Source organism: Rhincodon typus, chromosome 11 (assembly GCF_021869965.1).
Source record: "Rhincodon typus isolate 14 chromosome 11, sRhiTyp1.1, whole genome shotgun sequence".
Lineage (NCBI taxonomy): Eukaryota > Metazoa > Chordata > Chondrichthyes > Orectolobiformes > Rhincodontidae > Rhincodon > Rhincodon typus.
The window spans coordinates 32,712,632-32,729,873 of NC_063342.1; the positions used below are offsets into that span (position 1 = coordinate 32,712,632).

The following is a 17,242-nucleotide window of genomic DNA, read 5'->3' on the forward strand; positions in this document are numbered from 1 at the left end:
CTCCTCTGATGCTGCCTGGCCTGCTGTGTTCATCCAGCTCTACACCTTGTTATCTCAGACTCCAGCATCAGCAGTTCCTACTATATCTTTCATGAGGTTTAGTGCTTAAAACTGAAACATGTATTTCAAAGAGTGTCTAGTGTATGACTGAAAGATCATATTTGCAGTCCAACCTCCTTGAGTTAAAGGAGCTGAGGGACATGAATGGAGCAGGAGGAGATGGATATGGAAGGGATTGTTGGAAGAAGACTACCAAAGAGAGAGGGAGGTGTTGGAGAGAAAAGGAAAAGAAAGAAAAGAGGGAAAGGAAAACAGGCATGGAAAAAAGGATAAAATATATGCATTTATATCGCACATTTCACAACTCAGGATGTTCCAAAGTGATAATAAACAATTAATTATTGAGATATAATTACTGTTGTATATAGGCCGGGAATCAAAACCAGCACAAAGGAAGATGCATATGGTTGTTGAAGGTCAATCATCTCGGCTCCAGAATGTCTTGACAGGAGTTCCTCTAGGTAGTGTCTAAGGCTTAAATCACTCTCAGCTATTTTACCAATTACCTTCCCTCCATCAAGAGGAGAAGTGGGATGTTTACTGGTAATTGTATAACATTCAGAACCATTTGTGACATTTCACACACTAAAGTGTTACGTGTCCATATGCAGCGAAACCTGTTTAAATTCCAAGCTTCGAATGATAAGTGACAAATAATATTTGTGCCATACAAGTATCAAACAATGACCATGTCTAGCAAACAGAGAATCTTTTGACATTAAATGGCATTTCCATCACTGAATCACTCAAACAACATCCTGGAAGTAATCAGTGATTAGAAACCGAACTAGTCCAACCACAAAAATACAGTGGCTACAACAACAGGTTACAGGCAGGGGATTCTCTGAGTAACTCACCTCCTGTCTCCCAATGCCTGTCCACCATATGCATGCATGAGTTTGGGATGTGATAGAATATTCCCCACTTGCCTCAATAAGTGCAGTTCCAACAATATACAAGAAGCTTGACACTGTTCAGCAGGGGTCTGTGCTGAGACCACAACTATTCACGTTATACATTAACAATCTGGACAAAGGAAATGAGGGCATTGTTGCTAAGTTTGCATATGACATAAAGATAGGTGGAGGGAAAGGTAGTGTTGAAGAGCCAGAGAGGTTGGAGAAGGACTCAGACAGACTAGGAGAGGGGGCAAAAAAGTGGCACATGGAATACAAATTTGGAAAGTGTGATGTTATGCACTCCGGTACCAAGAATGACTATTTTCTAAACAGGGAAAGGTTTCAGAAATCTGCAACACAACGGGACTTAGGAGTCCTAATTCAGGATTCTGTTAAGGTTAACATGCAGATTAGGAAGTTGGTAGTTAGGAAGGCAAATGCAATGTTAGCCTTTATTTCAAGAAGTCTAGAATACAAGAGCAGAGATGTACTGCTGGGACTACATAAGGCTCTGAACAAGCTGCATTTGGAATACTGTGAGCAGTTTTGGCCCCATATCTAAGGAAGGATGTACTGGCCTTGGAGGGGTTCGAGAAGAGGTTTACAAGAATGGTCCTGGAGATGAAAGGCTTGTCATTTGAGGAGCAGTTGAGGACTCCAGGTCTGAACTTAATGGAGTTTAGAAGGCAGAGGAGGGAATCTCATTGAAATTTACAGTATACGGAGAGGCCTGGATAGAGAAGATATTTCCACTAGAAGAAACTAGGACCTATGGGCATAGCCTCAGACAGAAGGCACAACCCTTTAGAACTGAGATGAGGAGGAATTTCTTTAGCCAGAGGGTGGTTAATCTGGGGAACTCATTGTCTCAGAGGACTGTGGCAACCAAGTCATTGAGTTTATTTAAGACAAAGATAGATAGGTTCTTGGATTGGTAAGGGGATCAAGGATTACAAGGAGAAGGCAGGAGAATAGAGTGGAGAAACATATCATCCGTGATCAAATGGTGGAGCAGACCCAATGGGTCGAATGGCCTAATTCTGCTCCAACATTTATAGGTCTTATGGTCACTTGACTGGCACCTTCAACATTCACTTCCTTCTCCACCAACATGCAGTAGACCCTGCTGTAACTCTCCAAAGCTCCTCCGACAGCACCTTCCAAACCATTGACCTCTACCACTTAGGGCAGCAGTTGGATGGGAAATCTACCACCTGCAAGTTCTCCTTGAAGTTACACACTCTGCTAACTTGGAACCATATCACCATTCCTTCACTGTCATTGGGTAAAACTCCTTGAACTTGTTCTCTAACAACACTGATGATGTTCTTACACTGCAAGGACTGCCGCTGTTTAAGAATCCACCTCCTCCAGAGCAACTAGGGATGGGAAATAAGTGTTGGCCTAGCCATCAAAACCCACATCCCAACAACAAATAAATATGTGGCATGTAAATAATGCAAAATCACTATAGTTTTATCAGACTTTAGGGCTGTTCTCTTAGAGAGAGATGACTGGTAGTGGCTTACCCTGACAGTCAGCAAAGGGAGAGATTGAGAAGGAGAGTCCTTCATAATAACCTCAGCCGGTGTGGGAACTGAACCCCTGCTACTATTAGTATCACTCTACTTTGCAAACAGAGGATAACTCCCCTGCTCTTGTTTGAAATTCAACTCATTACAACTTTGGAATATTAGCCATGGTATTAATGCTCAAGTACTGATGTGAGACTTGGTCACACAACATTCTGAAGAGGATGAGAAGAGCATCGGGGTTTAGACATGGGGATAGTACAGCAAGATGGGAGTGGGGACAGAGATCAGATTTTACTTAGGCATTAAACAGAATCTTTTTGGTGCTGCTTTCAGTTTATTGTGAACATTATTTGCTTCTTCCTTTCATCTGTTCAGTATGTATGGAAGTGACTCAAATTACTCATCAGGTCCTGTGGTTTCTTGTGCTCACAAGGCATCATTTCACCTTTCCTACAACTTCAGTTTATATTTCTGAAACTTCTTCTGAGTTTCTTATTTTGCTTTGCAAGAGCTCATGTGACCATCTATGTCAACTAGTTTTGAGATTTTTAATGGATTTGTAAGATTGGGCATTTTGAGGTTTTTTTTAAAAATGGCTCCTCAGGTTTAGAGTCATAGAGCCATACAGCATGGAAACAGATCCTTCGGGCCAACTAGTCCACACCAACCATGTTCCCAAATTAAACTAGCTCCACCTGCCCGCCTTGGCCCATATCCCTCCAAACCTAAATAAAAATTGTCGTACGGATTCAAAGGTGAATTACTACTCCTTTCCTTAAGGTGGCCCTCTCATGCAACACTATGCCATGACATTATGTGCACAGTTTCTCATCAATTGCAATATCTTTACAGCCACGACTGTTGAGTATTTTAACTATATTAGAGATTCAGGTCTCAATTGAGTGTTTCCTAAATTTCTTTAAACAGTTTTGCATTATTTCAAATGATACAACCCAGGAGTACAATCAAAGGACCAAATGGCCTACTCCAGTTCCTAAGTCCTATCTTCCTAAAGTTCAAATTTAATGGTAAGGTACAGTTTGCTGGAGAATATTAGGGAGAAGAAAGATAGATGAATTCCAAGTTTAGAAATTACATTATTGATAAGTGCTAAATTTTTGTTTGATGTCAACTAATGGTTGATCTAGTTATTTCAAAATGACAAATACATTGACTTGATATGAACATATTGCATAAAGTCACTTCCATTACTAAACGTAACAACCCCAGCAAACCCAGTCAGAAATTAAAACCAAGAACTCTGGAAGCTGGAAATCTGCAACAAAAACAGAAATTGTTGGAGAAACTCAGCAGGTCTGGCAGTCTTATCTCAGACTCCAGCATCAGCAGTTCTTACTATCTCTAAATAAATCACAATATTTGAATTGGCACGGAACAACACTCAGAAGTTAGCAAAATATTTTCTCAGTGATTGACATACATTTTAAATAAAGTACATTCATTTGGAAGCAGTTAATTGCCTGTGCCTTAATGTTTTCCAGACACCAAGTTTGTGCTATTCCTTTGCTGAGACTCCAGTTGACAGACCCCACCCCACACCCACTTTGTAATCACTTGCTTCTTCCATATCTCCCTCTTTGTAGTCACTTGCTTTCCCTCCTCTCCCTTTTTGTAACTATTTATATCTCTTCCACCCACCCCCTTCCTTTTCACAGGCACTTACTTCTCTTCCTTTTGAACCACTTGCTTCTCTGCTTTCCTCTTTCTTGTAATTTCTCCACCATGCAGCAAAATGCTCCTCTAGGCCTTGGCTAACAGACTCCACCCTTCCACCAACCTCACCCAGCAGATTTGCTCCCCCCTCCCACCATAACCCTGGGACTTGACCTGCAGACTTGCTCTCTTCTGGACTAGTCATACTGATTCATTACTCAACCCAGACTTGGCCTCAGAAGACTCACTCAGCCAGGCAGACTCACTGTCCACCACTGACCTCACACTACAAACCTGTTTGCCTGGCCTCACGCTATATGTACATGTGCTCTTCTACATCCCCTCCCCCCACCACACCTCCTTTTCTCCCCCATCGCACCCCTTCTTATACACTTGTTACACCCCTGCCCCAGCCCTGTATACTTCCTAATTCAGGCCTTGCCCTGCAAGCTCCTTCCCCAGCTGACCCCAGCACTGCAGACTCACTCCCCTCACCCCAGCCTGTTCCTGCTGATATGTTTTTCCCAGGCTTCATTAACTTGTTCACTGCTGCTACTCACCTTCTCACAGCAAAGCAGCCTGTGATTAGAGGAACAGCTCCTTTCAAAATTTCTCAGTTCCATGTACCATGGTGACTTGCTTTACTGATCAGCCTCCCTGTGATGGATTTTTCCCTAAGTAATTCAGCCCACCCCCCATGTATTTTGAGTGCTTCTGAACACCATGACATATATCATTAATTATCAGCGCATTGGTGCATTTTGCAAAATGTAGAGAGTCATTTGCACCGAAATTGAACAACAAATTGAACTTACTTAAATCTGCTGAGCTGCCAAGTTCCATAAAAGTCAGCAGGTCAGTCTACCAATGCAAAATATGAGATGTACTAAAATATGAAAAAGTCATTAAATTTTGGAACCGAACTGCTGAACTTTTCTATAGCCATCACAATTTAAACTTTTAGCCAGGCTTTTCATAGACATGCATTAAGTCTATTTTATTTTCTTTATTCTTCAAGTTGAAGATGAACAGTAGAAAATAAATTGTTAAAAATATACTTTCTTCTTTGAAAGGTGGCATTTTTCCCCCTTACCTCAGGTGGTTGCTCAACGGTTGGTGTTGGGGGACGCGGAACAGATTTTAAAGTCTTAAACAGAAAGCGAAGTGGCTTTTCTGGTTGTGCTCCTTTAAATTTTGCTTCCCGTATTGCCTGAATGTTATAGATGTAAAATCTGTAAGTCTACAGTCTTTACTACTACTCTTCAAATAATCTATTCATAATTACATTTAACATCAGTGATTCTTAAAGTATTTCTACTTAATGCAAAAGTTAATGACCAGTAGCACTGCTAATATTTTCAAATCTTGTCTGACATGTGATTATTAGGAGGGGTGTGAAGACAGACTGGGGAGAATAAGGAGATGTAGAGAAGTAGATGTAGAGTTAAGAAATTAAAACAATCTTGGTGTCATGGTGCAATGATGACAACCTCTCTCTCAATGTCAGCAAAACAAAAGAAGTGATCATTAACTTCAGGAAGAAAGGAGGAGTACACACCCCTATCCACATCAATGGAGATGGGGTGGAGAGGGTTGAGAGTGTCAAGTTCCTACGAGTGACAATAACCGACAATCTGTCCTGAACCTCCCACATTAGATGTGACGGTCAAGAAGGCACAACAACACTTCCTCAGACGGCTTAGAAAATTTGGCATGTCCAAAAGGACCCTCACCGAGTTTTACAGATGCACCATAGAAAGCATTCTATCTGGGTACATCACAGCTTGGTATGGCAACTGCTCTGGCCAGGTCCATAAGAAACTACAGAAAGTTGTGGGCACAGTCCAGACCATCACACAAGCCAACCTCCCATCCATGGACTCCATCTATACTTCATTGCTGCAGAAAGGCAGTCAACAAAGACCTCTCCTCCAACCTCTTCCATCAGGCAGAAGATAAAGATGGTTAAACATACATACCAACAGGTTCGAGAACAGCTTCTTCCCTGCTGTATTTAGACAGCTGAATGGACTTCTCGAAGTTCAAATCTAATATTGATTTTGCTTTTGTGCACTTCCTGTGCAGCTGTAACCTTGTATGGCTTGCTCTGTCTAAGCATCCTATAACTGTATGCTATGATCTTCCTGTACTGTACTCAAAACAAAACTGTTCACTGTACTTAGGTGCACGTGAGAACAATAAATCAAATCAAATCACAATCCTACACCGTGAAGTGGTGTCAGGGTCAGAGGGGAGGCATGCCAGGTTTCATTCCTTGTGCTGGCAATATTCACCAGCCTGACAGTGAGCAGGACATCGATCTTGCTTTCCTCCTAATGAAGCCAATTAAATTAGAATAAATACTTGTTCAGAGCTTGACTGAGGTGACAAGGGGTAATAGCCCTCAAAGAGGATGGTACTCATTCCCTCTAAGAGAATCAGACAGAGGCACAGAAGTGACCAAATGTCCAAATGCTAGGACAAACACTTAACAACTCATTGGGTGTGTGTAGATGCAATTCCAGTGCCTGGGCTGTTCAGGCCACACTTGTCAATAACCTCCTGCAAATTGTCTCGCATAGCAGTCAGAAAGGTGTCCTCACAGTCAGTGTCATGGTGATGTAGTCTGGGACGAGTGTCCTCACAGTCAGTATTATGGTGAAGCAGACTGGGAAGAGTGTCTTTGCTGAGAAGGTGAAGTGACGGATCTCCAACAACCACATCTTCCTATGTTAGGTATGACTCCCAACAAGTGGAGAGTTTGCCTCCCATTCCCATTGATTGTAGTTTAGGTAGGACTCTTCAATGCCACACTTGGTCAAACATGGCCTTGATATCACTCTAACCTCACCTTGGGAATAGAGTTCTTTCAGCCATGCTCAAACCAAGGCTGTAATGAGGTAGGGAGCTGAGTAGCCTGCCAGAAACCAAACTGAGCAGGTTGTCACTAATTGTGTGCTGCTTGATAGCACCTTTGATGGCATCTTCCATCATTATTTGTCCTGCTTTTTGTTTACAGGACATTCTTGGCAATTTTCCACATTGTTATGTCGATGCCAGTATTGAAGCAGCTTGGCTGTTGACGTGTGTCAAGTTCTGGAGCACAAGTGTTCAGTACTATTGCTGTAATGTTATAGACTATAGACAATGGACAGCTGGCTATGAGACCACTGAAATTATATAGGCAAAGGTTAGAGATTCTAGATAACTGAAATGCTTGTGCACGTAAAAGAAGAATGTGGATTACAGTTTCTTTAAAAGAATGTGGGCGTTGCTGGCTGAGCCAGCACTTGTTTGCCCATCCCTAATTGCTCTTGAGAAGGTAGTGGTAAGCTGTTTACATGAATACTGCAGTTACTACAGTCATAACAGCCTCAATGTGATGTCAACAAAAACACTTGACAAATAAGTAAATGCTTAAACCATGAAGCAAACATGGCATACAGATATATCTTGTGTTCATATTGCAGACTGTCAAAAAAAAATACACTAAAAAACAGCCAAAGGTAAGTAAAAGCAAATCCAGGAAAACAGACATCTATGCTCGCAGAGTGTGCAATTAACTCTTGAAACTTAACTATACTTAATTTTATGTTACATGACAGGTCTACCCAAGTTTCAGAGATATTCATTAGCAGCTGAATTCTATACATTCTTACCAGTTGGCTTGAAGGCATTGGAGCAAGGCAAGCAAAATTCAACAAGTAGCCTCCTTTTTCAGAGCTAGGGAGGGGATCTGCCAGCTTGTTTCTATTGAGGCCCTTAAATGATCAATTAATGGTCTCATCATTATCAGTATCTCACCTCCGACAGTGAAGCTCCATGCCTTCCGGGAAGCCTAGCAACTCTTAAATGGCCAGCTGGTGTGAGGCAACGGTGAGGGAGGGGAAGAACGGAATTTCCCTTGCGTGTGCACTGTGATAATTGGAAGCACAGCCCACCAAAGTCACTTTCCGTTTTATTCCTTCACCTAGCCTCCTTAATCCAATCTCCTCACCCATTCATAATCCCTAGCCTCTCACTGAGACTCCAAACATGTGGGCTTCTTGGTATGGTGGAACTGCCTTTGTTGGTCCCAGTAGCCGCTGCTGTTCCTGGGTGAAACTGCTGAGACTATAGTTTCATGGTCATCACATTAACTGACTGTTCTCTAAATCTGGTCAACCCCCAATATTAAAACAATTAATGCTGTTCACAGCATTAAATTGCTGTAGGGCAGCTGCTGAGATCATGGGCAGGCAACTCTGCTACCAAACCCCTCAACACCTCAGCCCACCACCACCTCGGCCCAGCTCAAGCTTTTAAGGAGGGATTGAGAAGCTCCTTATGATACTGTTCTAATATGCAGGATGAAAATCAAATGATGGAAATACGATCAAAAATATTTTAAAAATGCAAGAGAACACCTAAAAGGTGCTGTAACATGCAACAGTACTGGAGATAGACTTCAGATAAAAGTTGGACATAAACATGTGGCTAGAAAAGCACAAAGAAAAATTGTTGAAACCACTGTCATTGGATGATGGAAGTCAGTGGGCGTATAAGTCACTGGGATAGAAAGACCAAATCATCATTCACACGTGGACGCAGACTATTTGGAAAGATAGATTGTTGAAGGTCACACAAGAATAATACTATGACAAGTTTGAAATATTTTCTTTCAATTCTTTTCCTCCTGAATCGCATAAGATGGGTAATAAAATTGGCCAATACAAAGAATACCAATTTCCAGGGAAAGATAAAAATGATATTTTAATCCCTAGTATAAGTAACTGTTACAACTAGCTGTGAATAACAATATCTCAAGCAAACTATAAGTGCAACAAGGGTGGTTCACATTTCTCAAATAGTTCTAACATTGAAAATCAGTATCCTTCCATCAGCCATACTGTAACTTCTGGAGTAACTCTGCACAACAGCACAAGACCAGTCACTTGCAGGACAAGCACTTAAATGTGAGGTGATTCACTTTGGAAGGAGTAACAGGAATACAGAGTACTGGGCTAATGGTAAGATTCTTGGTAGTGTGGATGAGCAGAAAGATCTCGGTGTCCATGTGCATAGATCACTGAAAATTGCCACCCAGGTTGATAGCATTGTTAAGAAGGTGTACAGTATCTTAGGTTTTATTGGTAGAGGGATTGAGTTTCGGAGCCACGAGGTCATGTTGCAGCTGTACAAAACTCTGGTGCGGCCGCACTTGGAGTATTGCGTACAGTTCTGGTCACCGCATTATAGGAAGGATGTGGAAGCATTGGAAAGGGTGCAGAGGAGATTTACCAGGATGTTGCCTGGTATGGAGGGAAGGTCTTATGAGGAAAGGCTGAGGGTCTTGAGGCTGTTTTCGTTAGAGAGAAGAAGGTTAAGAGGTGACTTGATAGAGACATACAAGATGATCAGAGGATTAGATAGGGTGGACAGTGGGAGCCTTTTTCCTCGGATGGTGATGGCTAGCACGAGGGGACATAGCTTTAAATTGAGAGGTGATAGATATAGGACAAATGTCAGAGGTAGGTTCTTTACTCAGAGAGTAGTAAGGGCGTGGAATGCCCTGCCTGCAAAAGTAGTAGACTCGCCAACTTTAAGGGCATTTAAATGGTCATTGGATAAACATATGGATGATAATGGAATAGTTTAGGTTAGATGGGCTTCAGATTGGTTTCACAGGTCGGCGCAACATCGAGGGCCGAAGGGCCTGTACTGCGCTGTAATGTTCTATGTAAGCATAATAAGGGTGTCTGAAATGGGCATACTGTATGAAAATCTGGGGGGAGGGGGTATATATTAATCTGATGCAAAACCAGATATAGCCCCTCTCACTCCATTAGTGTGTTACATTTGATCTCCTGGCTTCCGCTCACCATCCACAACACCCCAACAACCCTCCTCTCTCTCTCTCAGTGGCAGGCGCCTGGATAGAATATTGCCCTTCATAATTTTGAGGCTGTGAAGGTTATAGCATATTGCCACAAACATGGATATCGTAGGAAAGATCTTTAAAATGATCTCAGCACCAAAATCTCCACCCTAGGAGATGCAGGCAGGATGGGCTGAATAGAATCATAGAAAATAGACACTTCGTCCATGCCAACCAGGTATCCTAAACTGAACTAGTCCCATTTGCCTGCATTTGGCCCATATCCCTCTAAACCTTTCCGATCCATGTACCTGTCCAACTGTAATTTAAACATTGTAGTTCTACCCTGCATCTACCACTTCCTCTGGCAGCTCGTTCCATATATACACCACACTGTGAAAAAAAGTTGTCCCTCAGATCCCTTTCAAATCTTTCCCCCCTAGTTTTGGACTCCCCTACCCTGCGCAAAAGACCTAGGCTTTTCACCTTATCTATGCCCCTCATGATTTTATAAACCCAAGGAGTGCCTCAGCCTCCTACACTCCAGGGAATAAAGTCCCAGGCTATCCAACCTCTCCTTAGAACTTAAACCTTCTAATTTCGGTAACATTCTTGTACGTTGTTTTTGCATTCTTTCCAGTTTTAGAATATCCTTCCTAATGTAGGGCCACGAGTATTGTATGCAGTACTCCAAATGTGGCCTTACCAAATGTCTTGTATAGCTGTAACATGACATCCCAACTCCTGTACTTTATTCTCTGACTGATGAAGGCAAATGCGCCAAATGCTTTCTTCACTATCCAGTGTGCCTGTGATGCCACTTTCAAAGAACTATGTACCTGCACCTCTAGGTCTCTCTGACAGCACTGCCCAGGGCCCTGCCATTAATTGTGAGAGTCCTGCCCTGGTTTGTCTTACCAAAATGCAACACTTTGTATTTATCTGAATCAAACTCCATCTGCCATTACTCGGTCCATTGGCCCAGTTGAACAAGATCCTGTTGTACTCTTAGATAGCCTTCTTCACTATTCACTATAACATCAATTTTTGTGTCACCCGCAAACTTACTAACCATGCCTCCTATTTACTCATCCAAATTGTTTATACAAATGACAAACAAGTGGACCCAGCACTGATCCTTGCCACACACTGCTGGTCAGAGGCCTCCTGTCTGAACAACAACTCTCTACCACCAACCTCTGTCTCCTACTGTCAAGCCAATTTTGTATCCAGGTGTAGTTTCTGAAGAAGGGTCTAGGCCCGAAACGTCAGCCTTCCGGCTCCTCTGATGCTGCTTGGCCTGCTGTGTTCATCCAGCTCTACACCTTGTTATCTTTGTATCCAGGTGGCTAGCTCATCCTGGATCCCATGTGACCTAACCTTACTAACCAGTGTACCATGTGGAAGCTTGTTGAAGGCCTTGCTAAAGTCCACGTGGAGAGAGTCTACTGCTCTGCCTTCATCTATCTTCTTGGTCATGTCTTCAAATAACTCAATCAGGTCTGTGAGACATAACTGCCCATGCACAAAGGCATGCGGACTACCCCTAATGAGTCTTTACTTTTCCACATGCACATAGATTCTGTCTCTCAGAATCTCCTCCAGCAACGTACACACTATTGACATCAAGCTCACCGGTCTCTAGTACCCTTGCTTCTCCTTGCAGCCCTTCTTAAATAATGGCACAACATTAGCCATCCTCCAGTCTTCCAGTACCTAACCTGTGGCTATTGATGGTACAAATAGCTCTGTTACAGGCCCCACAATTTCTTCCCTAGCTTCCCACAATGCTCTGAGATGTACTTGATCAGGTCCCATGGATTTGTCTACCTTCATGTGTTTTAAGATCTCCAGAACTTCCTCCTCTGTAATGTGGACTCTTCTCAAGACATCACCATTTATTTCCCAGAGTTCCCTAGCTTCCATATCTTTCCACACAGTAACTACTGATGCGAAATATTTGTTTACGATCTCACCCATCTCCTGTGGTTCCATACACAGATGGCCTCATTGATCTTTAAGGGGCCCTGTTCTCTCCCTAGTTATTCTTTTGCCCTTAGTATATTTATAGAATTTCTTTGGATTCTCCTTAACTTTATCTTCCTTCTGCACCATAACAATCCTGTGATCAACAACCTGATGGATTGTTTCATGGTGCTGATTAGACTCCATGCCTCTCATTGAAAATCCACTGTCCGTTAGCACTACTGGCTGGACGTCTGGTTTGCAATGCAGAGTGGGGTCAATTTGCAGGTTTTCGCATTCGTTAGATGTTGAAAGGTTGCTTCCCCTAACTGGGGTACTAGAACTACAACTGAGATGAGGAAGAATTCTTTCATCCAGAGACTGGTAAATCTTTGTGATGCTTTGCCCCAGGAAGCTGTGGAAACTCATTCAATGAGTATGTTTGAGCTGAAGATCAATGGATTTCTAGGTGCCAATGACAACTGGAGATACGGAGATAGCATGGGAAAACGGCATTGAGGTGAATGATCATTCATCAAATAACACAGTGGCTTGAAAGGCTAAATGATCTACTCCTGTTCCTATGTTCCTGTTCCGTACATTGCATTGATATAGGGTTTCATCAAGGCACATGCATGGGGCAATTAAAAAGCAAGTAACTCTTCTCTTCTCTTGTAACCCTCTTTATCCTCTTGGATATTTCTGTGGGCAGTAAATTGTAAGGAATGAAAGGGCAGTGGTTATCTTTAGAGTTACTGGGAGAGCCCTCCTTTGCATGTTGAGGGTCCAGGTCATCACACGGAAGGTGAAAACATTCCATCATTATCTCCTCAGTGAAGCAAAGCATCTTGAGGTATGCTTCAGATTCATCCCAATGTAAGATTGGAGCTCTCAGAAGATCATCTCAGAGTACGACCATCTAACCAAAGTTTCTAGTTATTTCTAGCTTATCCTATGTGAATAAATTGCACTGTCATTCAGTCTGGTAGGTATAATCTACTGGGGTAAGATTATGCAGACAGTGACACCTTACATCTGTAGTTCCAATCAAGTGTGTTGAAGCTACATACCATTTTTAACAGGATACATCATCAGTATTAACAATTATTTCACTTGTATATTCCACTAAATGTATAAACCAAAATTCAAAAATAAAAAAAATCAACAAGTTCTCTGACTAACATTTATGCAAAAACATATACCTTGTGAATTTTAGCAAGCTCCATCTCTCTTCGTGCAGCGTAATTCAAAGTGCCATGCTTTGTTGTTTTTTTTGGTCTCTGAATTCGTATTCGTGGTTGAGTGACAAAATCTGGTAGAGTTTCCTCCAATTCAAGTATACCTGAAAAAAAGCACTGAAAGCTTGATGAATCCCAAAACCAATTTTAATTCGTAAAAATCCCTTTCAATTTTTTAAGAGGAACTTGCTTACATATGTATACTTTAGTGTAACTTTTATAATCACAGATTACACCACGAAATATATGTTATGATCTAGTTCAGGACCAGAAAGCTTTTTCTTTACAGTAGGCAAAGTTTGAGATTCTAAATACTTACCAAGAAAATAAAACCACAAGATTTCACAGTTTTGAACAAACAAACTAACCGTTACCATACAAAGTTACAACAGCAAAATAATCCACAATATATACATTGCATGGAACCTTATGGGAGCCTGAGCAATATTGGCTGTGATGAGATTTGTGGCAGAATTGTGTGAGAAGTCAAGCAAGACTTATCTCAACATTGGGAACAACTCAGTGTATCTTTTTTGCATTTGCTGAGCAGCTAAGCAAGTTGTTGTTACAAAGCAGCAAGTTGCCAATGAAGAAGGATTATAGCTTGTTAAATGTCTTATTAAAACACAACTTGCCTCATTAATTTTCAGCCTCCTATCTTACAAATGTGCCAAAGAAGCTAGGCACAGAATTTTCCACATGGAAGTCGGAGCTGAACCTGGTGATTTCAGCTTGCCACTTGCTCTAAAGGACTTCCATGTTGAACACTGGGCACCAACATCTCAGAAACATAGAAAATACAGGCAGGAGTAGGCCAGTCAGCCCTTCAAGCCTCTCCACCATTCAACACGATTGTGCTGATCATCTAATTCAGTACCCTGTCACTGCTTTCTCCCCATACCTTTCGGCCCCTTTAGCCCTGAGAATTATACTTGACTCATTCTTGAAAACAGTCAATGCTATAGTCTCAATTGCTCTCTGTGGCAGAGAATTCCACAGGCTCACTATTCTCTCTGGTGAAAAATACCTCTTCTCAGTCCTAACTGGTCTACCTCATACCCTTAGACTATGACCCCTTGATTTGGACTCCCCAGTCAGCAGGAACATCCTTCCTGAGTTTACACTCTCTAGTCCATTTAGAATTTTAAAGGTTTTATGAGCTCCCCCCTCCAATGAATATAGTCTTAACCAATTCAGTCTCTTTTCAAACATCAGTCCTGTCATCCCAGGATCATTCTGGTGAAAGTTCGCTGCATTCCTTCCATAGTCAGAACATCCTTCCTCAGATAAGGAGACCAAAACCGCATATTATACTCAAGATGTGGTCTCACCAAGGCACTGTACAATCACAACAAGACATCCCTGTCCCTTTAAGAATCCTCTCATTTTGAAGGCCAACAACATATCATTTGCCTTCTTCACTGCCTATTGCACCTGCATGTTTACTTATGGCGACTGGTGTACAAGGACACCTAGTCTCATTGCACCACCCCCCTTTCCAGTATATCACCATCTCAGGGAACACTCCATGGGCACCAGCTACACGCACCCCACACCTATGAACATTAGCATTCGATGAACCAGCGTCTAAGAATTCTCACAGAATCGTTATGGGGCAGAAGAAATTTGGCCTCTTGTGCCTGCACCAGTTCTGTCTATTGCCTATTGCCCATATCCCACAGCATCATTCCTATCCAAATAAACATGCAGTTCCCTATTGAATGGCCCAACTGAACCTACCCCTCCCATATTTCCAGGCAATGCATTCCACACCCCAACTACTTGCTGTGTGTAAAAGTCTCATGGCACATCTCTAATCCATTTACAGAACTTTCTGCATTTCAACACCTGTATATTGGGCTGTACCAGCAACTGTGATTGTAAAACTGCTGCAAGGAGACTATGTACTCAGGAACACACCAACTCATGGACAGGACTAGGCTGTTCACTGGCACTCAGCACACATGCTGAGCCTCCTAGGATTCTCACAGTATTCCTTCCTAGCATTGCCTTGCCTTGCCTTTATGGACTTTGTCCCCCAGCCAGAGATGCCAGGCACATCTTACTCCTGTTTTGCTTACCATTTAGATCAGATACATAACCAGGAAGCTTGATGGGATTGACAGCAGTACTCAGTCAAGAGAGTTAGCCTTCAGTCACGATCCAGATACAGTAGTCAACAACAGTCTCCAATTCCAGTCCAGGGGCTTGGACGTGGTCAATCAGCTGCTTGGGGCAGTCAAAATTAGGGGTGAGGAGTCAAATGTCTGACAGTCCTCCACCTGTCTTGACTCTTTCTGCTGTTTTCCTCCTGGAAGGCAGATAATAATGGAGATAAAAGTAGATGGCACAGGTGCAAGTGGGGATGTGACCTGAGCAAGTGAATGGGCAGTGCAGAGGGCATGCAGCGTTAATAGTATCAGAGATTGGGATTGGTGACAGCGAGTGAGGAATGATTTTGCAGGCAATAGTGAGTGTAGTAGAAAATGAGCCTTGGTGGAAGTAAGTGTAGTTGCAGGGATAGTGAGAATGTGTGTCAGAGAGAAGATTATGGCACATGCTGGAGGAGTGTAGAAGATCATCAATCTTCTCCCTACATGTTGTGCATTCCTCCAGATAGTTGAAACTGCACTGGATACCTCAGGCATGGTCTAGTGTTGTTGCCTCCTTTGTTGGTCCTGGGATAAAAGGAGTGTCCAGCCTGTGTACTACCTCATCCAGCGGAAACTACCCTTGCCTGCAAAGCAGGACACTAAATTTCCTTGACTGCCAGGACCGGGGCAAAAGTCAGGAACTGAGAAAACACACACAAAGCATTGTGGCAAAAAACCCTCCAAAAAAAAACTCAATGCAACAATTAATCAATAAAATGCAAGATTCAGCCCAAAGTTTCTACTCCACCATCCAGAAACAAAAGCAGGTAAACATTGGTAACAGACAACTTGTGGTCAAACATCCAAAAGAGCACAATAAATAGCAAACACAATAATAACAGATCCTCAAGAACCCCAAATAATTCGAGATGTTGTTGGTCATTAAATCTTTACAAAGGATTCCCAGTTCTTCACTTTCAAAGACCTGTCTTCAGATCTTCCTCCAAAGCCTGTTCTTTATGGACAGCATTAATTCCCCATAGAATCACTGATTCATCCAATATAGGACAGGCCTTTCCACCTGCTGAGTTTTTTTTTATTAGTGTAGATTCGGCAATGGCCTAGTGGTATTATCGCTGGACTGTTAATCCAGAGACCTAGATAATGTTCTGGGGACCCAGGTTCAAATCCCTCCATGGCAGATGGTGGAATTTGAATTAAATAAATATCTGGAATTAACAGTCTAATGATGACTGTGGATCCATTGTCAATTGTTGGAAAAAACCCACCTGGCTCACTAATGTCCTTTAGGGAAGGAAACTGCCATCCTTACCTGGTCTGGCCTACATGTGACTCCAGACCCACAGCAACGTGGTTGACTCTTAACTGCCCTCTGGGCAATTAGGGATGGGCAATAAATGCTGCCTAGCCAGCGATGCCCTCATCTCGTGAATGAATAAAGAAAAAAAAAATCTATACTAGTCCCACCTTCCAGCACTTGGCCCATAGCCTTGTATGTTGTGACGTTTCAAGTGCTCATCCAAGCATTTTTAAAAAAAAAGTTAAGATTTCCCACCTCAACTACCCTCCAAAGCAGTCCATTTTAGATTCTCTCCACGCTGAGTAAAAAGAGAAAGTTTCCCTCAAATCCCCTCTAAATCTCCTGCATTTCACCTTAAAATTATGCCCCTTTGTTAATGACTCTTCAACGAAGGCAAACAGCTGCTTATTGTTTACCTTCTTCTGGATTCACTCATCTGCATTCTAGAAACAGCACAATTCCAATTAATCCGCAGACAATAGGATTGAAACCGTTGAGTTTTAGAAACATTAGAAACCCTTGGGTTTCTCTGAACTTCAACCATTTTCAGTTGCATCAAGCAAATACTACTCGTGAGCTTCTTTGACCTTACTCTCAACT

At 42.3% G+C, this 17,242-nt stretch overlaps 1 protein-coding gene across 1 annotated transcript in view; it reads right to left on the reverse strand.

Moving 5' to 3' along the window:
- The window catches only part of cfap91 (cilia and flagella associated protein 91), an 82,711-nt gene that overhangs the window by 13,813 nt on the left and 51,656 nt on the right, over positions 1-17,242 (reverse strand). The window contains exons 8-9 of the mRNA XM_048603087.1: positions 13,193-13,332; positions 5,262-5,378 (exon numbers count right to left, since the gene is read on the reverse strand). Coding sequence (XP_048459044.1) covers positions 5,262-5,378; positions 13,193-13,332 — 257 coding nt within the window. The remainder of the gene's footprint in view (positions 1-5,261; positions 5,379-13,192; positions 13,333-17,242) is intronic.